This window comes from Telopea speciosissima, chromosome 2, assembly GCF_018873765.1.
Source record: "Telopea speciosissima isolate NSW1024214 ecotype Mountain lineage chromosome 2, Tspe_v1, whole genome shotgun sequence".
Classification (NCBI taxonomy): domain Eukaryota; kingdom Viridiplantae; phylum Streptophyta; class Magnoliopsida; order Proteales; family Proteaceae; genus Telopea; species Telopea speciosissima.
The window spans coordinates 71,940,375-71,963,936 of record NC_057917.1 but is presented as its reverse complement, the minus strand read 5'-3'; the positions used below and the strand labels follow the sequence as shown (position 1 = coordinate 71,963,936).

Sequence of the window (23,562 nt, the reverse complement as noted above, 5' to 3'; positions counted from 1 at the left end):
TCCTCTCTTTTATACTGAGGGTTTGGGATTTATTTTCATACTGTTATGTTGAGTCGGGTCTTGGTGTGGTGAGATGCTATTGTATATGTGGTATTCTTTTTTGATGGCAAACAGTATTTTTTTTATTCTCGACGTCAAAATTTGTGTATTGAATATTAGATAGATAAAATTCAAAGTTAGGGTTTGTTAGGAACCTTATCGGCATATCTTGAACTCTCTCAGACGTATATCAAAGTTTTAACAATGTTGGCCGGGTGATGTCTGACGCGACAATGACACTGAATTCGACTATTGTATGTTGTATGTCGGCTTAAATTCGTTGGGCATTGGTAACAATTATTATTTTTGTGTCTTTTCTCAAAATCACGTCTATTGCATTCTTGAATCACAAACAAAAGGAGGGAAACAAAGCATATTTTTCACCAACGTAAGAGAAGCATCCACTTGACTTGAGCTGGCCACGGCTTCTTGTTCGTCGCTCTGCAATGAGCAATGGAACTTCTAGATTTCTTTCTCTTGATATCTTTCCATGTATCTCAATAATGAATACTAGAATGATAGTAGGTGAGACAGAGAGATAGTGTTTTTTTTTTTTTTGGGGAAAACTTATATAGAGATAGTAGTGCACCCTCCCATCAAGGAGTGCAGGATAGAATATGACTCTATCCCCTTAGTTAGCTAAGATTGGGTTCCATAATAAATTAAAATACTAAGAATAAATATGTACATGATCAATAAGTTAATTGGTCATGTGAGACAACATGGAATTAAATAAATAAATAAATAATTCCTACAATGGATAGATAAACTTGTAGTACTTCATCAAAGCCTTCCATTTGGTTGCAAGTAAAGAAACAAAGGGAGAGGAAATAAAATAATAATAATAAAATAGAAACTTTTTTCATCATTACCAATAATAGTTGTCTAACTAAAGAAAAAACTAACTTAATATAGTAACTAAATTTTACTTCTCTTTTCAATGAAATTACATTTTTTGGATGCTTAGTTAATATTTAAATTTCAACACCCAAGTATGAAAATAGGATAAGGATCTATTTTAAAAGGGTTGAAAAATCTTGTAACTAAATGTTGAAGTTAGTTACACAATCATTAAATTAGAAAAATTTCTTAATTTCTCTTTTATCTAAATTAATGTCACCTCCCTTAATTTTACTTGTAACTAGATGGATCTTAAAGTAAGGGGAAGAGCTAGCCCTCCTCAGCTAGCTTTCATGAATATATGCACAAGCAAGGCTTCAATGTAAATAAAGAGGAGAATTAGAGTTCCTAAAGATAGCAAAGATTGATTAGAGTTCACAATCTATGCAAATCCAATCTACTACATGTATCTTACCTAATTAATTTGATTTAACAGTGTGTTTCAATATCATTCTTTCAAATAAAGGATTTAGGCTGTATTCTTATTTGGATTCATTTCTCTTTAGTAACTTATCTTGATATAGATTGAGATGTAATGCAAGTTGGTCTTGATAATTAAGTATTGCTTTTAATGTCAATAAACTTATAAACTATGTTCATGGGAAAGGGTTTTCTTCTACAAATGGGTCTCCATAAAAACTTATGGTTGTCCATTCATGCTAGCATGCATGAATGGATGGACCCATTCAAGGTCTCAAGAATCCGGATCGGATTGACTCAGTCCGATCCCGATTCTTTTGACCCGGTTCAATCGATATCTTTGTATGAAAACTAGGATTAGGGCATGTTTTGACCGATTCTGACTGATTTCTTGTTGGTTCTAATTGACTCTGATTCTGGGTTTTTAATTAAACCCTGACCCATTTTGAAAGAACCCATTATAATTAATCAGATTAATACACATATCTACCATTATCAGAAAACATCTAAACAGCCAGAAGAGCTATAGCTTATTTAATTAAGTGTGGATCAGATCATACCTTTAGATCAATATTAGTCATCATCCACCCAAAGAGAGTATAGTGGGAAATGATGCTCAACCCATTATTAGAACCTTTCATGAATACAGATTTCAGAATCTCAAATCACCTTTTTTTCTTTTTAACCATTTTTTTTTTTACCACTAATTAACTATTATAATAAGGGATAATATGCTTATATAGTGGAAGTGCACTCCACCTAGCTAGCTAGGGACCCAGGTATTAGCAAAAGACTAAACCATTTAATCTCACCTAAAAGATCTCTTCATTTGCTCAATTCTATGGGTTTGAATCCTTTGTAACAAACTGTTGGGAAGTATATAATATGGTTTCTTTACTTTGTTATTTTGTCTCCAAACACAGAGAGAGAGAGAGAGAGAGAGAGAGAGAACCTATACCTACCCATAATATGATTATATACCAGACAGTACAATATTTTTTTGCATAAGGGTTTGGATTGGCCAGTTAGAGTAGGAGTTTTAAGGACCAGACCTTACTCACTCATAGCTAGTTTGGTTCAATAGGAAATCACATCAGCAAGAAAGACTGGTCAAAACTGGTAGATATATAGAACCATCCAAAGTATATTTTAATGGCTTCATGAGTTTGTTATATAGAAGAAACCAGTGGTTGTAGTGTTGGACCAGTAATATGAAACAGCCCCACTATATAGAATAATTATCATCTCTAATTCGTGGGCATCTTCAATTTCTTCAATTCCTCTAATAGGGGGAGTGGATCCTACCTTGGGCAGTGTTTTTGGCCAGGGGGTAGGATGGTCATTTCTGCCCCCATGTGAGGAATTGGAGGAATTGAAAGGGACAGCGAATTAGAGGGGATAACGATATCTGATTCATTCAAAACCGTACCAGAGAGAGAGAGAGCTGAGAGAGGACTCTTTCCAGCACATATTCCCAAAAATAAGGAGGACAATATAGACTGAAATTTTCAGTTTTAATTAGTTTTTAAAGAAAAATTATTAGAGTTTAGTTTCAATCACTTGTCATGTTGGGTTCTTTTTTTCTTTTGAATTTGGCTAACAAAAAATAATGAATGACCCAGAACAAAAGTCTTTCAGTCTTTGTTTGGTTTGTGTTTAATTATGGTTGAAATTAGTGAGATTAATGCATGTGAAAAACGATTTTAGGTTGAGGTTGAATCTTGAGAATCTGAACTGCTTGGAATTGGTCCAGCTAGCTTTGCATTGAAGAATTGTATAGAGAGCTTCAGTTCCAATAGAAATCAAGAACTATCTACCAAGTTTGGAATCTAACTGTTGACTTAAGGAGTGAGGATTCCTTTGCTAACCTCTTACATAACTCTCACATAATGAGCTATGAGATCCACATTAATATTCTCTTTCTTTAGACAAAATGTGAACCCCTTACTTAATGATCAGTCTCCCACCCTCTTATTGGTGTGATTTTCCACTCTAATGTCGTGAGAATTCTTCATCCTTTAATTTATTAATTAAGCTCCTGTGGTAGAATCAAGGGAATTTTAATTCCAACCACCCAAACATAGCATTAAGATGACATTAATAAAATAAAATCCCACCATGCATGCAAGAATACTTTTTGTTTTTCCATTTTTTATTCCAGACCCTTTGAATAAGCTTGGGACCTAGTTTCTAGAGGGAATATCTTCATCTATAGGATATGACCTTCTGATTGGTGGAGAATGGTAGTTCGGAGTTCGAATCATAAATAATAGGGGAAGAGAATTAATGATGAATCCAGAGTCCAATCATACTGTCACATCACCATTGGAATCTGTTCACCATGGGTGAAGGAAAACTTAATCTTAAGTTTATCAACGATAAACAGAAAATAGAGTTTTCTAACTTCAAATGTACAAATTTATAAGGGAGACAATTTTCCTCAAGCTATGGTGAAGGAGAAATTCCATCTTGGATGACCATCATTGGCCTTGAACGGGTGTTAGAAAATAATGGAAGGCGTTTCGAATCTTCAACAAATAGGGGAGAATAATAATGACTCTAGATCTAGAGGTGTTTCCTTTCGGCAAGTGAAAAATAGCAATAGGGGATGACTCCATGACGGAGTAGAGGCTTGAAACTACACTCAAGAATCACATGTGACTTTCATAGCTCCAAATTGTACCCCTGTCAAGGATTTAGGGTTTGGACTCGGAATCAAACTGATCCCTAGTCAAATCGGTACAATCGGACAAATTCAGGGCTTGTAAGTTGTAACAAACTAACAACCAATTTTGAAGGGGGATTGCTGAGTCAACTTAGATTGGGAGCGGTCTATATGAACTAAGTATTGGATAACCTAGAGAGGGTGAATAGGTTATCACTAGTGGATTTTGCCTCTTTTTGATTAGTTGCATACTTAGATAAAATATGAGTTAATTGAGTTGGAATATAAAAAGCATAAACAAATGAGGCATAAGATTTATAGTGGTTTGACTCCAAGAATCTACTTTCACTCCTCTCAATATTTGAGAGAATTTCACTAGTATTTCCCTTTCAATACAATAGATGGAGAAATGATATTTTTACAACTCTTTTTCAAGGATAAGAAGATCCTTACAATCTTAGTTAAACGATAAGAGCATCCTTCCAATCTTTTATAGATGAGAGGGTCCTTGTACTAACCTAAGTACGGTCTACATTAATACAACAATGCTTTCTTAAATCAAAAGCATAAACAATCAATTACAATAAGGAGTTGTGGTATAAATACCTATCAAAGGGAGGTGACACTTTACCTTTTGAATGATGTCAGTGCTTCAATGATATGAGTGATGATGATTATAATAATGTACTTTTGATTTCCTAATGCACTTCTCTTGATAATAAGACTTAGAGGAAATGTGGAGAATAGAAAGCTTGAGTTCTTGAAGAAGAACTTGAAATTGGAGCTTTGATCTCAATACTAAAATTGCTTTCAATAATGATTTTGAACTCTCATCAAATGATCTCAATTGACTAGTAGTTGGGTGTGTATTTTGTGTGTCAAAAATGTTATTTTTAGAGCTCTTTTAGTGCTCTATTTATAGCCAAAAGTTGGAGTCATTTTGAGTTCCAACAGATATAAAACGATCATATTTTTTATGAAACGACATGCCTTTTCATGATCTGGCATTCCATTTTCCTGAATATAGTTGTTAGGAAAACAATCACAAACGGCATGCTGGATTTTATCCGACGCTCTCCGTTTGACCCTGGAACTTTAAAGGCTTTAAAGTCTGAACAAACGGCCTAGCCGTTTGACATCCGGTGCCCTCCATTTCACAAATGACATGCCGTTTTGGGTAAGGCTGGATCCGAATTAGCTATTTCAGTCTTTTTTTATTGCCACTTAGATTTATGACCGCCTAGTCTTGGGAGCATCTTGGGTACCTCCAAGAGTCTATCTAGGCTATGTACATATATGCAATGATGTTGTATGCAAAAATATTACAAATATGTAATTGTGTCCTAGTTCTATTTCAATGTGCACATGATCAAACTTCTTGTTTGAAAAGACTTCAACTTGATTTCTTCAAGTGATGTTCTTCAATCTTCAAACCTCAATCTTCAATCATTCTTTTGTAAAAATGATGAAATGTCTTATGAGCCTTTCTTAAAGTCCTTCCATCTTCAAAGTTATGCGAAGTTTTTTTCTTGAGCTTCCAAATCTTGGACTTCTTTCAAGCTTGAGTATGACCAATGTGGATGTCAAATACTTAAGTAAGATGTTAGTAATATCCATACGTTTGTTATCATCAAAATACTTAAGTGGAGAGGGGCAATTCCCAACACCAAGTCCGGAAACCATGATCTTTGTTTTCAGCTCTCATATAAACTAGTAAACCACTTGAATGTACTTGATTGTGGGTATGGGTGTTACTTGGTTGGTTTGTTCTGGTTTCAATTTGGTTGAACCGGTCTTGGTCTCGTTCAAAATGACGTCAAAACGAAGCCTACCCAATAAGGTGAGGATCGGTTTTGGCCGATTACGATTTCAAATTGAATGTTTCATGTTCGTAGGCGTAGCCTCTGCTAGTATTCTTTCTCTCTCTCTCTCTCTCTCCTGCCCCATGAAATGACTTCTCTACCCCTATTGATTGATCCAAAAGGTGGACCTTCATTGGCTTTCACCTACCCTCTTAGATTTCACTATCGGACAAGAAACACCTTCTTTTATATATATGGGAAAAAGATTTCTACTTGGTGGTGTTTCCTATGCCCTCTCACAGGGCACCGTGAGATGATGCCTCTGCCCCTTGAGTAGATACCCAGGCGTGCTCGTCCATTGGCCTAGACACTTGTGTAGAGACCATGCAACCAAGTAGAGATCTCTTATATATATAAAGAAAACCTTATACAAAACCTTTTTTATTGATTTTGGGGGGATTTTTCAGCTTTTTTTTTTATTGGATTCAGGTTGGTTTTCTATCGATGTTGATAGGTCCATTTTGGATGGTCCGGTCAGTTTTGATTTTGTCTATTTTCACAAAAATCAGGCCAGAATTTACTTGATAAAGATTCGGTTCAGTTTTATCCATATTGAACCGATTAATTTTAAACGATTCGACCGGTTCAGGATAGAATTTGACACTCCACCTTTGGATTTCACTGACGGTCTAAAATTTGACACCCCACCCTTGTGTTTCACTCACAAAACAATGACACTAATAAAAACTCAAATTCTCTCCCTCACTCAAAAATTTAAAGAGAGAGAGAGAGAGAGAGAGACAAAGAGTTCGGATTGGATGGAAGGAATCATTTGATTCAATGTAATGGATGCAACTGGACACATGTAAGTATAAATCGAATGGCCCAGATTGATCCTCCCACACTGATATCCAGAGATGGAGGTTGTGAAATTCCACCCCTTCAATAAAAAACCAAGATTTTATTCCGAAATTGTCTCAAATCCCACAAATAATCACTCTCAAGTTGTTCTAAATTTCTCATACACTGCAACTAGAATGATCAAGAAACGTTCAATCAGTATATTCTCAAACCAATCTGATTGATCAGATGGTTAGAATTAATACAACAAAGCAGTATAAATCAGAGAGTGTTTTGTAGGGCCCATAGGAATTTATGTTGTCGTTTTACTCTTTAAAAGTGTCTCCAGAAGAAAAGAAAAAAAAGTGTCTTTACATCCCCTTCGCTCTTTACTCTCTCTATGGTGTTTAGATTCTTGACTTCTTATAGAAAATTCAATTTCTCATTCTCCGATAAATCAACTGTCCAAACAATACTGAAAAAGGTGGCATTCTCTGTTCTCTCTCTCTCTCTCTCTCTGGGTTTTGTCTATAAATTTGAACCCCTTAGTATTTTCATCTTCGACTTTCCCCCTTCAAAGCTCTAAACTACTCTGGTATTGTATCTTCCAAACCAGTCTTAGAAACCATTTTGAGTTGGTTTCTTCAAAGGTTTTGGTGGTTCTGCAAAAGGGAAATGGGTGTCAACACCAATAGAGTAGCAGGGCAGGAAACCACTTTGAAAATCCAGACTGATTCTTTACCACCATTAGAGATACACAGAGTATGTTTACCACCCAACAAAACCGGTTTTGAAAGGCTTAGACATAGGCTTTCTGAGATTTTCTTCCCAGATGATCCTCTTCATAGGCTTAAAAACCAGACACTCTCGAAGAAATTCATTCTTTCTCTTCAATATCTCTTCCCCATATTTCAGTGGGGGCCAACTTACAGTCTCAGTCTTCTTAAGTCTGATGTTATCTCTGGACTCACCATTGCCAGTTTGGCAATCCCACAGGTATGAAGAACCCATGAAAGCTAAAGCATTTTACTCTGTTTTTCTCATGTTCTTGGTTTCAGTAACAGAGGTTGGTTTTCTGCTACTGGAATTTTAAATAGAAGGAAATGTTTGAATTTTTTTATTTTTTTTCTGTGGAGTTTCCATAACTTAATTTCTTTCTCATCTCTCATGTAGGGAATTAGTTATGCAAAGCTTGCAAATTTGCCTGCTATAATTGGGCTTTGTAAGTTCTCTGTTTTGATTCAATTATGGAAAGAGCTACTCTTATAAAATTTTCTTTTATTTCTGATCTTCCCTGAATGGGGATTTTTGCAGACTCCAGCTTTGTTCCACCATTGATCTATTCTATCCTTGGGAGTTCCAGACATCTTGCTGTTGGTCCAGTTTCAATAGCATCTCTTGTCATGGGCTCAATGCTTGAAGAGACAGTCTCCCATCTAGAAGATCCAGTTCTTTATCTTCAGTTGGCCTTCACTGCCACCTTCTTTGCTGGTGTATTTCAGGCTTCTCTTGGACTGCTTAGGTATGAACTCTCCAAACTCTTTTTTTTTTCTTTTTCATTGTCAATTTTAAAATTTATGATGGTGACAATTCACTCGTAATAAGAAACAATATTTTGGGCATTTTGAGTAAGCTAGCTTAGTGATTCAACCTAATCAACAATTACAAACTACCTAAACATCAATCATGGTGCTTCTTTGCTTTGTTCTTCCTTAACCTTGTTAGATTATCAATTTGCTTAGAAAAAAATCTGTTTTTGATGATTGTAGTTATATACCCTTTCAGGTGAGAAAAAACAGAAAGGAGAAATTGGTGTTAGTGTCTATAAGGACTGAAATTTCTTTACAGATGAAGGGACAAAAAAAAAAAATTTCAAATCTTATGAACTTTGGCCAACAAAAGTAATTGAATTAAAAGCAATTATTTTTCTCTTTTTCTTAATTGCTTTTGATTAATTACAGGTTAGGCTTCATCATTGATTTTCTCTCCAAGGCTACCCTGGTTGGATTCATGGCTGGGGCAGCAATTATAGTATCCCTTCAACAGCTGAAAGGGTTGCTTGGAATTGCTCACTTCACAACCAAGATGCAAATTGTTCCTGTAATGTCATCTGTTTTACATCACAGAAAAGAGGTAAGTAACAGAACCCAAAAACTCCACACATACATACAGGAATACAGTTAAAGAAACTTCCAATTCAGTGAATCTCGGCTATTTCGATTTGCAGTGGTCATGGCAAACCATAGTGATGGGCATGTGTTTCTTGATCTTTCTATTGGCAACAAGGCATATTGTGAGTTGTTACTATCAACTTTGAACCAAGAATCATACCATACCACCATTGTTCCTTGGTTTGTTAACAAATTGTGTGGCTTTTGTTTCTTTCCCCTTTGGTTAAATATCAGAGCATGAGGAAACCAAAGCTTTTCTGGGTCTCTGCAGCCGCTCCATTAACATCGGTTATTCTATCAACTGTTCTGGTTTTCTTCCTTAGAGAACATGTTATTAATCACATCCCCACAGTAAGAAAAAATCTTTTTATTTTACTTACAGGAGAAAGCTTTTCTCAGAGAATTTATATGGTAGCCATTTGATTAATTATCCTTCTTTTTTTGCTCCTCTTATCTCACAGATTGGAAACTTACAACAAGGTCTAAACCCACCTTCAGCAAACATGCTGTACTTTCATGGACCTTATCTTTCCCTTGCTATTAAAACGGGGATTATAACTGGAATCTTATCTCTCACTGTGAGTTCTACAAAACTGGCTCTCTTTTCCTTTTTGAACTTATGATTTCTCCTTATTTGTCTAACTAGTTTTTTTTTTTTTTTTTTTTTTTAATCTATATTTTGTTATTTCATAGGAGGGAATTGCAGTTGGAAGGACATTTGCTTCCCTAAAAAATTACCAAGTTGATGGGAACAAAGAAATGATGGCAATTGGAATGATGAACATGGCTGGTTCTTGCTCCTCATGCTATGTTACTAGTGGTGAGATATTCCTCTGGATCCCTTAATTCTTACAATGAAAGAACTGTGATATGTTCATGGATTCGATAACGATTCAATACTCTTATTTGCTGAATGTTCATCAGGATCCTTCTCTCGCTCCGCTGTAAACTATAACGCTGGAGCCCAATCAGTGGTTTCAAACATAGTAATGGCAGCAACTGTACTAGTGACACTGCTGTTCCTCATGCCTCTGTTTAAGTATACTCCAAATTTAGTCTTGGCGGCGATAATTATAACAGCCGTGATTGGGTTGATCGACTATCAAAGCGCGTTTAATTTATGGAAGGTTGACAAGCTTGATTGCTTGGCTTGTCTTTGTGCCTTCTTTGGTGTTCTCTTCATCTCTGTCCAAATTGGTCTTGCCATTGCTGTAAGTTTCTCTTCCTTCTTTTTGGTTATACATTCACCACTTCATATAAAATGTATTCCATGTTTGGTTAAAACAGAAAAAAAACTGTCATCCCTGCTTGACCTGTGTGAGGTGTTTAAGGAACACATCTCTTTAGCATGTCTTACCAAGAACACACACACACACACACACACACACACACACACACACACATACACAGAGAGGGTTTAGATGTTTATGGTGAGGAGATTCTTCCTTCACCCATAAAGCATGTCTCAATAAAGGTGCTAAAGTTTTATATTGGCCAGCCTGGCCCAGTATTTTAAGGCCCATGTGGTAGATTCCATTCTAGCCCAAAGTCAAAACTGGGCCAACCCATAGGAGATGGTGGGGGGAATTGATCAGCTTTGAGAAGGCTTTTATAGTGATAAACTGTGTAGAGCATTAGAACTATAGTACAAAAGTTACAAAAGAATGATTATTGCTGTAGTTAATCGGAATCTGACAAACTGGCCGGAAAATTTCAGATCGGAATCTCAATCTTCAAGATTTTATTGCATGTGACGAGGCCGAACACAGTTCTTTTGGGGAATATTCCGGGGACCCAAATATACCAAAATCTTATCCGTTATGGAGACGCTAAGAGAGTTCCCTACTTCCTCATCCTTGGAATCGAATCACCCATATACTTTGCAAATTCCACTTACCTCCAAGAAAGGTTTGTTTTCTCATTCTAATCTGTTTTCTCATTATGGAATCAGTCCAGAATTTCCCTAACCCTAGATTCTGGTCAAGACTCGGTTGGAATCGGGATTGGCCTCGGCCGATTTCGATCCAGATCGACTGATCCGGAATTTAAAACCATAGTGTCATGGGTGGTCTTTCTTTGGTGAAAATTTGACCTGAATTGAGCTTATTTGTTGTTGGGCAGAATACTAAGATGGGTCAGAGAAGAGGAAGAAAGAATCCAAGTAAATAAGGATTGTTCTATAAAGTTCTTAATTTTGGACATGACTGGTAAGTTGGTTTATTTATTTATTTGTTCTGCAAAGTTGGTGCATAGAACAAAAGCTATAAACCTTTTATAATCCATTAGGTTAGGATTAATTGTCTGCAAGTCACATGACTAACACACAGCATTTTACGTTATTCAGCTGTGACAGCCATTGATACAAGTGGAATTGAAGCAATAAGTGAACTTAAAAAGATGCTTGAGAAAAGGTCAATTAAGGTAAAAATAGTTACTAGTCAAAGAATTAACTTAAAATTTCATTACCAATTCTGGTAAAAAATTTACTGATTCATATGAATTTCTGGGTGTTTTTTTTTTTTTTCTCTCTCTCTTCTCTTGTAGCTTGTGTTGGCAAATCCTGTTATAGAAGTAATGGAAAAACTCCACAGATCTACTATTTTAGAGTCATTTGGAATGGATGGGCTGTATCTGACTGTTGGTGAAGCTGTAGCTGCCATATCTTTGTCACTCTTCAAGGGTCAGCCATGAATGCCAAGTAGTCTCTTACAGAGAAGAATATGATTATTTGTCAAATATTTGAGACCTTAAATAACTAGTGTAGATTTATAGTCTCCTAAAAAGAGGAATTTTTTTTTATTTTTAAATTTTAAATATGGGATAGAGATGTATTAATAAACCAAATACTATTTCCATTGAGCTCTTATAAGAGGAGGTTTTGATGTGTTCGAGCCAAATTACTCTTTATTACTGTTACTATGTGTTATTTTTCAGTTTACTTCACGAGTTGCAGAGTGTATGGGTACTCGAATTAAAATCCTCTACAGTGCGAGGACATCTTGCGGTGCACTATAGTGCGGGCCTGAGAGCTCAACACGTTGAAGATGCGACATCGATGGACCAACCATTTTTTTGTACCACCTGTGCACATAGTAGGTAATTGGAAGCACCACTCAACTTGATAGAGGTGATCTGGACATTAACAATGTCCACATAAAACTTGATCAATCATTTATAACAAAAAATAGAATGACAAAAATTTTTCCAGCAACCGATGATATATAGAATAGAACAGTCTAACAATCACACTGCAGACCAGTGCCATGCCACAGAAGAGGATAACCAGCAACTGATGATATATAGAATATTGTAGACCAGAACAGTTAACCAACCACACCTTAGACCAGCAACCAATCCACAGGAAAAAATATATATTAATAACCGCATGGAGAAAAATAGGGCAGAATAGGAGAAATAGTATATCTCTCAATCCCCTAATTTGATCCTCTTCAAACTCCAGTCAAGGGAGTAGGCAGCAGATGTATTCCTCAAAAGTTGATATAAATCCAACGGTTGTAAAGGTGTATACTGCTTTGTAACAGAAATAACCTAGATCCTAAAAATAGGAAGCACCAGGACTTAACAGTCCAGTTACCTGATTTAGATCAAAATTTGATCAATCAAGGTGGTTGTTGTGTAGAAGGCAACTCCAAAATATGAGCAGAATCCAATGGCCAGATTTCCCTATACACGGTCTCCTATTAGCAGTAGGAAACACTCAAGAACGGGACTGTGTGGCACAAAATAATCAGGAACAGTAGAACACAACCACAATAGTAGCAAGGAAGACCTTACATATAAGAGAAGAACTCCATCTTACACAGCAACCGCATGAATGAACTTCACCAAAAAACAGCAACCACAGGTCTTCATAAGCAGCCACAGGTTGTCATACCATCGCAAGTAATGGCCGAAACTGAATTTGATATTCAGCATATTAGCAGAAGAAACCCTAGTTTATATCGTACTTGAACAAATAGGATCACACAACGCACAATGCAACACAGGTTGTTGCAGACCACAAATCAGCAAGCTCGAAAGGGACCTCAGAGTACAACCACTTTATTCCCACTCTGATACCATGTGACAGAATCAGAGATAGGAAGAACAGTACCTGTGTATAAGAAGACAAGGAGGAGAGAGAGAGAGAGAGAAGAAGAAGAACTTGTGGTTGTGAGAGAGATCCCAACTGGGAGTCTTAAAGGTGTTTATTTATATTTAGAGGACTTATGTGTATGGAGATGTTATTACAAACAACTTAAGTTCTATGGTAGACCATAAGAAAGAAATATAAAAGAACTAAAACTAGTTACAAACTTACAATAGGAAATAATACTGGTCTATAACCAGCAACTTTAACAGTAACAACACAATACACCTAAGCGTTCAACCCCCCCCCCCCCCCAAAAAAAACAAAACCCACAGTAACACCCAAGAGTGATCAAGTGACAAGGATAAGATGTTTGGCAAACAGGGATCAATGGTCATTGATGAACATAAAAAATTACCAAATCCCTACCCCTTATTGAGCTCAAAAACTGTTCCAGCTATACAATTCACCAAGCAATTATCTGTACTATATTTTCACACGAGTGCAAATGATTTCTTTATTCATTTGGTAAATGAAACCCACCGATCTCACATTAATTAAGCTTGTCCTAGTCTGATATTTAGAATGGGGCCAAAAAAAAGGGGGAGGGGGAATCTGCATACAAATTAACTGGTACTTGGAAAGCAAATTACATTATACATGTCGCATTCCCCCTACCTTTCAGAAAGCTTCTTCCACAAACCGGTTCTGTCTTCCCAAATTACTCCCATATTGTTTGACTTGTATTCTCTTACTGCTGACCAGCATGGACAATGGAACATAAAGCTGATCTAAGCATGCTTTGGAAGATGCAAAATTTGTCTGTGACAAGCCTTACCCAAATTTCGTTGTACATCCTCTTGCATGTGGAGTTTGTCAAACATCTGCCATAGTACTTCCAAATTAATGATGCCAATATTGCTAGCTATGAAAAAGAGTGCTCAAGCAACTCTTGACGCAATACAAATTTATTCCAAACCATGAAACTTAAACCAACAACAACAACTGAGCCTTATCCCAACTAAATGGGATCGGCTAAATCATGGAAGTTAAACCACCTATACATAAAATTTCCCCAGATAAAAACTATATTTTTGGCATATAACAAATTGACTAGATATCTAAATCCACTAAAATTGCCAGATCAAACCTAAATAAATTCCTTCGTCACCCAACAGACCATTGATAGTAGAGCTACCCAATTGTTGGATTACGTGAATGCACACTTTCTGGAACTGACTTAAGATGCACATTTATTTAGCTAGTGAAGTTAGAAGATCCAGATCAAATTAGCTCCGGTGGATTCTTGTCCACTCATTTTTGTTTGCATTCTAGTTGATGATGTTAGGGGGAAAGCTACACCCCATCTCTTTTAGCTCTCTTTTCTTTTATTTTTGCCAATCTAAAACTCCCCCAACCCAACACCCCCCCCCCCCCAAAAAAAAAGAACTGGCTTTATCCAAAGAGAAAAAGGTTTCTGTCCATCACTGTTTTTAGGCCACATGGATGGGAAATTAGTGGATATATCATCTGTCAAATTTGGTAACCCTATGTCGACTGTATGGACTACCTTGCGTGGGTCTCCCCCGGGGCCCTTTCGGGTTTTCAACAGTCCCTCTGCCACAGAAGGGTTCAATGGGATCTAATGGGGCTATCGGTTTCATGTTATGGTTTTTCATGGGTTTCAGGTTTCATGGCTTCAAGTTCAGTTACGTGGTTTGGGGTTGCAGATTTCAGGTCTTATGGTGTCAAGATTCAGGTTGTACGTTTCATGGTTGCAGGTAGTTTCATAGTGTTTCCAGCCCTATGTTTTGTTTGTGTGTAACTTTTGATCTGGAACTGTGGATCCCACTCCCTTGCACAAAATAGACAGCACTAGATGACCTTAACCATCAGCCTACAAATTAGGAACTTTCTGAAAAATGAATAATAGAAGTAACACACATTGCTATTGGCCTCCTAAGGACTGATTCAGCAGATCATCCCAATTACCATAAGTTATGAATTTTGAAATGGACCCAAGACAAGAGGAAGCACAATCTCTACATTGCTCAACATGTGGATGTATGTGAAAAAAGAATTCGGAGCATTACACAAAAAAAAATACCATCTTCTGCAGTTACCTAACCAGCCCTAGTGAAGCAACCTCATTTAAAACCAGTCATAAGGAAGACCTCTCTCTACTAGAAAAAGATGAATATCCTATATGACTGGATCTATTTAATTGAGAATAAAGAATGTTGGCCCAGCTTAAGGAAGTAGAAATCTCAATTCCTTCCATCAGTATTATGCTTCAAGGATGCGAACATGTTGAAAGAAATTATGAGGAATTTGGACAGGATAAAATCCAAATTTCTTAACAGTTGACATATAAAGGCTAGAACAAATACAGAAAACAAAACTTGTAGACAAATTAAAAGATTATATCATTTCCCAGTCTATTTAGAAACAAGAAGAATTGAAGGAAGATACGGCAGAAATCAATGTTACTGCAACTCTAAAACATGCCAGACTCGGAAGAAAGAAGTGAAACACACACACACACACACACACACACACACACACACAAAAAAAAAAGAAGAATAATGAATCTGCAAGAGCCTATAATGGTAATAGCCTCACAGGGATATTACCAAGGCCCTGATGGCAGATGGGACCGAGGAGGACTGCATGCACAAATACATTGGAAGGAACATTTTAAAACCAACAAAATTTGAGCATAACAGGCAGCGTGAAACTTGTTAACAAACATGAAGTCCCAACCATAACTCTTCTAGAAATCTAGTTCAGCATGGACAATCAATCAGATAAAGTAAACCTCCACTTACTTGAACGATATCGTGTTAAGGGAATTTCACTCTGCTCGCGTCGCATGCACAACCATTCACCAAGAAAGACCATCACTGCAAGACCAGTACCACTTACAACCCACCATGTAATTGAGGATGGCCATCCTCCATATATTATGCAAATAAAGAGATGGACAATATAGAGGGTGGCTGCAAAGTCTAAGCACTTTTTGGCTCTCTCAACCAAATGAAACACATAAAAAGCCCTGCCCAGAATAAAACTGCAAGTTAGCAGGTACCGGCACAAAATAAAGCAACAAAATAAGAAGGTGGAGATAAGCAGCTTCGAGTTAAAGTCCCTTTCATCCTACCACTAGCTATCACATGAAACATATCTTGAGGCCAAAATTGCCTTGTAAATTTTATATCACAGTATCAGTAAGCTAGATGTTTCAAGAAGCATAGACGTCATAAGCTTCATCTTAAGTCATATTAAAGTTAAAGTGATTTTCGTAAAAATCACCAAAATATTTCCATTTTGACTTCGACATTCCAATTTAATCATTGTTCTCCTCAAATTTAGTTATGTTTCTCTACTATTGTTTTCTTTCAAGCAGAAATCTCTCTCCTATATATTAAGATATATGTACAAATGAACATCTATGAGCAAGGAATTCCCATTTGAATCTGAATCATTTACCATACATAAGATTAATCTTAACGTTGAAAGGGCAACCACATTGTCAATTCCAAAAAAGCATAAAGGAGACTAAAAAATTTTAATTAACAAAGCATTCCATATCTTGTAATCTCAATTCATCAAACGAGGTAACTGATAAAAGAGAAACAAAGCAGCATTTTCTTTACATCAATACAACAACAAATCAGCCTTATCCCAACTAAATGGGGTCGGCTACATGGATCCTTGCCCTCCAATCAGCTCTATTCGAGGCCATACTTGATACAAGGCCTAAGCTATGCATGTATTTTCTCACCACTTCTCCTGAAGTCATTTTAGGTTTGCCCCTAGCTCTTTTAGTTCCTTCAATCTGAATCAAATCACTCCTCCGTATAGGGGCATTCAAAGGCCTCCGTTGAACATGGCCATGCCACCTCAAACAACTTTCTCGCAGCTTATAATGTATCAGAGTTACTCCCAAATCAGCTCTAATATGATCATTCCTTATTTTATCCTTCCTAGCTTTGACACTCATCCATCTCAACATCCTCATCTCCGCTACACTGAGTTTATCTATATGATGCTTCTTAACTACCCAACATTCCACACCATACATCATAGTTGGCCGTATGACTGTCCCATAAAATTTTCCTTTTAAGTTTTAAACGAATACATCGATCACACAACACTCCAAAACATCATACTCTATATCACCTTCTTTATTTATGATTGAGCTTAGATGCCTAAAATAATCACTTTGCGGAATCTCCCTCTCATCAATTTTCACCGCCTCATATCTGTCGTAGTGCAACCAAAGTTACACACCATTTACTCCATCTTCGTTCTACTTATCTTAAAACCGTTTGATTCCAAGGTTGATCTCCATAAATCCAATTTGGTGTTAATCCCTACTTTTTTCTTATCCACCAAAACAATATCATCAGAAAAAAGCATACACCAAGGAACCTCATTTTGAATGTCTCAGGTTAAATCATCCATGATAAGCGCAAACAAATAAGGGCTTAAAGCTGATCCTTAATGTAATCCAATTGTAATTGGGAATTCACTACCATGATCCCCCACAAATCTTACACTTGTCACCAATCACCACACCATCATACACATCTATAATTATGTCCACATATTTTACTTAAAACACTTCTCTTCTCTAGGACTTTCCAGATTAACTCTCTAGGGACTTTGTCATGAGCTTTTTCTAGCTCAATAAAAAACATATGGAGACCCTTCTTGCAATCTCTAAATCTTTCCATGAATCTCCTAAGTAAATAGCTTTTGTCGTGGATGATCTTCTTGGCATAAAACCAAATTGGTACTCCGTAATGGTAGTTTCTTGTCTCAAGTGAGTTTCAATAACCCTCTCCTATAATTTTAGTATGAATCATCAGTTTTATGCCTCTATAGTAATTGCTAGGGGTGTCAATCCCAGGCCTAACCGGTAACACTAACTTGTCCTGACCGATCAAAACCGGAGCCCGACATGACCAAATAATAAAGAGGCCGGGCTTTGGAACCGACCAATTATCAAATGGTCGTTCCCAGTGCAACAAATGAGCCCGACGGTCGCCTGACCGAACGTGTGAGAAAATGAATTTTGTAATGAAATGATGGGACTGATTTATACATTAATATATTTAAACTCTGCTGGCGTGATACTTGTATTGATAATATATATATATATATATATATATATACATATAAAATAGACGTTAGTGGATATTGTGACATAAATCGATATAAATAAAGCATATATAAATGAATGCCAACCGACAGACTTATTAAAGTATTAAACCCTGCTTGTTGGCCATCGCCAGCCCTATTTCTTATTTCTCCACCAAAGTTTGAACTCTGAAATTCTGGTGAGAGGCCGAGAGCTCTAGGACGATCTTGTCTGCCGCAACGGCAAAACTTCTGCAGTCTAAAAGACTGAAACTCTGGTGAGAGGCAGATAGCTCTGGGACGATCTCGTCTTCCATAGCGGCGCAACTTCTGCCTCGTCAAGCGACTTCTCCCAAAATGTAATCATCGGAAACATCCATTTACAACCTCGTGAGGTTGTCGTCGAACTCACTGTTCAGATTCATTAGCTCCCATAGTCTCTGCTCTGCTTCTCTCTTTTATTTTTTATTTTTTATTTTTTTTGAAGACCAATCCCAGCTCTGTTTCTTACTACTTCAAAGTGCAAGAATGCAGGAGATGATTTCTCATTTCACATTTTTCCCCCTATTTGATTCCAGTTTCTCATTTCACTTTTTTTTTTTCCTTTTTTATTTGAATTTTGGATTATTTCTCATTTCACATTTGGTATAGTCTCTGGATATCTTGTGTTGGTCTCTGAAATGCTATTGGAATCCAAAACACCAAATTGGGTGTTTTTTTTTTCAATTTGAAGATTTAAATATGTTTAGGGAAAATTACACTGCCACCCCCTGAGGTTTGTACTAAATACAGAGCGACCCCCTGTGTTTCTAAATTATACAGCCGCACCCCCTGAGTTTACGTTAGTTGTTACAGTCAGCCCCACTCCGTTAGTTAGCTGTTACGGTGTTAGTTAAGTTTGCCTTAAAATGACTAATATACCCCTTCTATGGAGTGAGCTTACCATTTTGCCCATAGGGCATCCCTAACTTCCCACCCCCTTCCCCTGTTACTCGAATCAGAAAGAGGGTGTAGGGTTCTGGTTGGGTTCATCGCTACCTATCGTTTCAATCAATCTTCATTCTCTCACTTCATCTCTCTCGCTACTACTATAAGTTTTCATCTCTTCTCACTCTATTCCAAAATCCTAGTATCCTGAAGTGGGTTGTACATGTTTAGGGATTGAAATCTGCCGGAAAGATGAGGAGCAGCTCTAATAGCCGCATTCTAAGTAAACAAGGAGGATTTTCATGATTATGCCCAGGATTTGAAAGAACAGATCTCGAGAAAGCCTTGATTTGGCTCAAGAAGGCAAATGCCTTGATCTCATTCGAACAAAACCCTAGATGAAATGTCGCCACTGAACTTGTTGTTTGCTAAATTGATCACAGAAGCTGGTGAGTTCCCCAAATTGAGAGGGATTTGCCCTTCGAATTGGTTGTTGTTGAGGAACATTGCGACCAGGTTCTTGCTGAAGAGATCTTCAGGAATGGATCCTGAGAATTTGTTGGGTGAGCATCCAGAAAAGGAGTGTTATAGATTAACAACCCACCCTCGTTAGATACAGAATCAAAGGCTTTAAGTATATCATAATATCAGATTAGATGGGACAAATCCAGTGTATCTATATATGAGACAAATCAACAAATCTAATGGAAAAAGACTTTTGGCCACCGGTGTATCTGAGGAAAGCCTCCCAAGATTTTAACTCAACTCTCTCTCTCTCTAGATTTGCTTAAAGATTTTGTTTTTTGTTTTTTTCGGTGTTAAAAGGATATTTCTGCAATGGGTTCCTATGGTTTTTATCTGTTTTCGTTTCTTTGAGGTTAACCAGAATCATTGAACATATAAACATATATAATTGGTCTTTTAGACTACAAACTGTGTCGGTTCATGAATCCAAGACGTTCAATGTATGTGTGCTTGTTTTGTGTTTTGGATCATTGGGGAATGAGTTACCTTCTTCCAGTGAAAGGGCTCGAGAAGAGATTGAACTCAGGTCTAGCTCAGTTAGAGCTGAGAGGAGAGAGTTATTTCACTAGAGAGCCTTGAAGATTGACCTGGTTCAGATCTATCCCTCCCACAACAAGGTCGTCGGAGGAACCAGATATTCTCCATATTGAGTGCTCAAACAGAAAATGCCTCTGTAAGAACAGACATTGGAACCTACCCATGTGCTTAAGATGCCCAATGGGTCATCGGTTATTTCAGATTTCCATGCCTGGAGAGCTGTGTAAGCTGCATTTAGCTTTGCATTTGCAATTCCTTTCCCTACATGAAAAGGAAGATGAATATGCAGATTTTAATTTTGGTTTCTAGTTAGATCTCTGTTTCGAGTTGAGGAAGAGGAAGATAAAAGTGTTGAGGTATGGGTGCTTTAAGTATGGGGTTGAAGATGTTGACTTGTGTTCATAGAGATTCAGCGAACAAGAAGAAAGGGTTAGAGAGGAAAGAGGATGAAGAGCTGAATGTGCTTGTGAAAGATGAATAGAATGAAATAGAAACAAAATCAAGAAGAAGAAGAAAGGGTTAGAGAGGAAAGAGGATGAAGAGCTGAGCCGCCTTGGTTTTTGGTTTATGATCTTAGAAGAAGGCAAAGTTGGCATTTTACATTGTATTATTTAACAGTTTTTGGTTAATGATATTAGATGAGGGCAAAGTTGGTATTTTACATTGTATTATTTAACACCATTGCATTATTTAACACCGTCCACTCAGGGGGGTGCGTCTGTATAATTTAGAAACGCAAGGGGTCGCTCTGTATTTAGGACAAACCTCAGGGGGTCGCAATGTAATTTTCCCAAGCCTAAAACAAGCTTCCCTTACAGTTTCGGAGCCAACTATGGCCATTTGCCCACCGAAACATCATTCCGAAACCAAAAAAATATGCACTGTCTCGCAGAGATCTTAACCTGGTAGAGAGGAGTTTTCGAACTATGCACCTAATACAATCAAGTATTCGACAAAAGGAAAATCAACATATATAGCAATCAGGCAGGCTCTAGCATATTACAACTTAGTTGGAACCTAGAACCCACGTCTCCCTCTTCTTGAGAAAAGTTAAAGCCTAAAAACAATATGTTGAGTGGAAAAATAAACCCCTCCCCCAATTCAGGTGTGTAAACAAAAAAAAATCAACATGTTAGCAGTTGAAACTACAAGGCTGGTTGAACTAGGACAACAGGTCATCCTGTCCAAAATGATCAAATGGTAATTAGAACATCAGAACTGCACAACCAAACCACTAACTAATGCAATCTCAAAATCCAGATTATGGATCTCAAATGCAAACAGGCCCAATAATCAAATTTGTGATCAGATTTGAGATAAAGCAAGCAACTGCATTGTTAAGAGAAGAAAGCAGATCGATGGAAAGGGAGGGAAAATAGATAAAAACGATCTGCTTGGGAGAAGAAATCAGGTTTTGGGATACGAATCTTGCATGCACTGCTCCACAGCACCAAAACTCATATTCTTTACTCAAATCATCTCTAACTGATGGGAGTTGTATTACACATATAAATACCTTCTAAAGTTCCTAAATTGACTCATAAAAGGACTCCTAATCATTCTAACACACTCAACAAAGTAAATAAACTCAAAAGAGAACTTTTAACTATTAAATATCCTAATCAAACTCAAACACTTAGCTACTAATCCCATGTACTAACTTTATCCCCATTTTATAGGTTTATAAATTAGGCTCGTTACAATGAAACCACAAAAATAAAAGGCTCAACCTATAATATAACTACTCAAAAGTCATTTTCAGCCCATTTGACTGCCACCAGCACCTTATGGGCCTCCCAAGCTTGGATATAGACCTCCATACGGGATTAATGCCTAATGCAATTGCACCATCAAACCTAAAACCATTCACAGTGAACAATCCCTTATTGCTTTCTTATTCTTTCTTCAAAATCTCTAAAAGGCACTACTACTGCTAGGTCTTCTTCTTCTTCTTATATTTTTCTATTGTGTTGTTTGCTGGTTTTTGAATTGGGCTTGTGCTATGACAGGATTGCTCCTTGCTCTCTACATCAATTACTACCCACGTTTTAACAGCAACTCATGCAGTTTGTAAATCAATTTCAGCTACAGTTAACAATCGAGAATCTGAGGGTAGGGGAAATAGTCCAAACTTAAATAACCATCTAGCAAAATTTTAAGATCAATAAGTAAAGCACCATATATTTGAGCATTAGCACATTAGCAGTTATCATAGCAGCATAACTCTAGAGCACACACACTCTCTCACATACACACACACAAAAAAATTCTAGAGCAATAAGGCATCCAATATGATTGAGTAACAGGAGCAAATAAGGATTTCAAATTTGAAAAAAAATATATATATGCAACTTCTCCAAATATTTCCAATTCTTATGCACAAAACAACCACACCTAATGAAACATCTCAGCCCTTCTATTGACTCTATACAACTCCTAATGTTACTCGGACTCAGAAACATAAACAGTAGCTCTTAGTTAAACAATAAGTCCCTAAAATGCCAACTGCCATCAATGCTATTATTGAGCTCAACCCAATTCCTAATTCTAACAGTAAGCAAGAGAGTAAACAGAAGTCATATTCTGATCTAATTAGCCAAGTATCTAACTCAAATTCGTTGAAAAAGAGAATCCAACTCAAGTTAGTAACTCGCTGAACAAGCTTACTAATACTTGACTCTACAATGCCCACAATGACATGCACATGCATATCTCAATTCTTCTAAACAAAAAATTTGTGTCACTTTGACAAAGAAAATGCATGCATCAAGATGATCATTGCTGAATTAAAATGAAATGAAATGCTGCCAAATAAAACTCGTACGTATAAGAAAAGAAACAAGTACCAAAAGAAGTGAGGGATTCTCACCCGGCAAGCGCGCTGAGTAGAAACGAACCAATGACACACCAACCAGTTACCGTGGAAATAGTGAGAGTTGAGTAATCAAAGAAATATATAAGGCTCATTCGTGATACCCGAGTCCCAACAAGAATGAACATGAATAGTCCCAGCGTGACATAATATAAACATTGAAGGCACACAATCTGGGAGAGAATGAGCCAGGGATCCCATACCATCGCCCCATAGAACATGACTTTATCTCCTTTCGATAACAGAATTCGTCAAATAAACACCCAAACCCTCACAGTCCCCGAAACGTTTCAATCTGAACCCTGAGGTCAGACTCAAATCCCTTCAACCCTCCAACAAATTACCAACTATCCACTGCATTTTAGCAAACCAAGAGGATCCATCTGCGTAATTGGCAACAGAATCTCCACATTATTGAAACCTAGAATTCCAGATCTCCCATCTCCAATTCGGACCAAATTTCGAGAATCTAAGCTAACGAATCTTCTCAGTTTGAACCCTTCAAGCTTTCACAGATTCTAGGTATTCTATCGGAGCGAATTGAGATAATTATAAGCTTAAATAGAGAGCGAACGCGGGAGGTAGATAAAGAGGAAAGTGACCGCGAAAATTTTGAAGGCGAGAACGGC

The 23,562-nt window shown here is 37.1% G+C and overlaps 2 protein-coding genes across 2 annotated transcripts; one reads left to right on the top strand and one right to left on the bottom strand.

Annotated features, from left to right (window-relative positions):
• The first annotated feature begins 7,275 nt into the window (after positions 1 to 7,275).
• On the top strand, positions 7,276 to 11,731 carry LOC122652798 (probable sulfate transporter 3.4). Its single transcript, XM_043846654.1, has 13 exons — positions 7,276 to 7,662; positions 7,840 to 7,888; positions 7,981 to 8,188; positions 8,628 to 8,799; positions 8,894 to 8,959; positions 9,072 to 9,188; positions 9,299 to 9,415; positions 9,531 to 9,657; positions 9,762 to 10,048; positions 10,555 to 10,745; positions 10,959 to 11,044; positions 11,182 to 11,258; positions 11,382 to 11,731. Exons 1-13 carry the CDS (start codon positions 7,342 to 7,344, stop codon positions 11,526 to 11,528), a joined length of 1,965 nt encoding a protein of 654 aa, XP_043702589.1. The 5' UTR covers positions 7,276 to 7,341; the 3' UTR covers positions 11,529 to 11,731.
• Positions 11,732 to 13,645: 1,914 nt separating this feature from the next.
• On the bottom strand, positions 13,646 to 23,270 carry LOC122652799 (protein SYS1 homolog). The gene is made up of 3 exons (XM_043846655.1): positions 22,931 to 23,270; positions 15,756 to 15,982; positions 13,646 to 13,811 (listed from the first exon to the last, which is right to left on the bottom strand). Exons 1-3 carry the CDS (start codon positions 23,152 to 23,154, stop codon positions 13,804 to 13,806), a joined length of 459 nt encoding a protein of 152 aa, XP_043702590.1. The 5' UTR covers positions 23,155 to 23,270; the 3' UTR covers positions 13,646 to 13,803.
• Between the last annotated feature and the right edge of the window lie 292 nt (positions 23,271 to 23,562).

What these genes read in the sequence shown, in the direction of transcription:
- LOC122652798 (XM_043846654.1), top strand. Translation starts at nt 7,342, where the DNA reads ATGGGTGTCAACACCAATAGAGTAGCAGGGCAGGAAACCACTTTGAAA. An exon ending in GCTTCTCTTGGACTGCTTAG is followed by an intron (nt 8,189 to 8,627) that starts GTATGAACTCTC and finishes GATTAATTACAG; the next exon opens with GTTAGGCTTCATCATTGATT. An exon ending in CTTAATTTTGGACATGACTG is followed by an intron (nt 11,045 to 11,181) that starts GTAAGTTGGTTT and finishes TACGTTATTCAG; the next exon opens with CTGTGACAGCCATTGATACA.
- LOC122652799 (XM_043846655.1), bottom strand. Translation starts at nt 23,154, where the DNA reads ATGTTCTATGGGGCGATGGTATGGGATCCCTGGCTCATTCTCTCCCAG. An exon ending in CTACTCAGCGCGCTTGCCGG is followed by an intron (nt 15,983 to 22,930) that starts GTGAGAATCCCT and finishes TATTCTGGGCAG; the next exon opens with GGCTTTTTATGTGTTTCATT.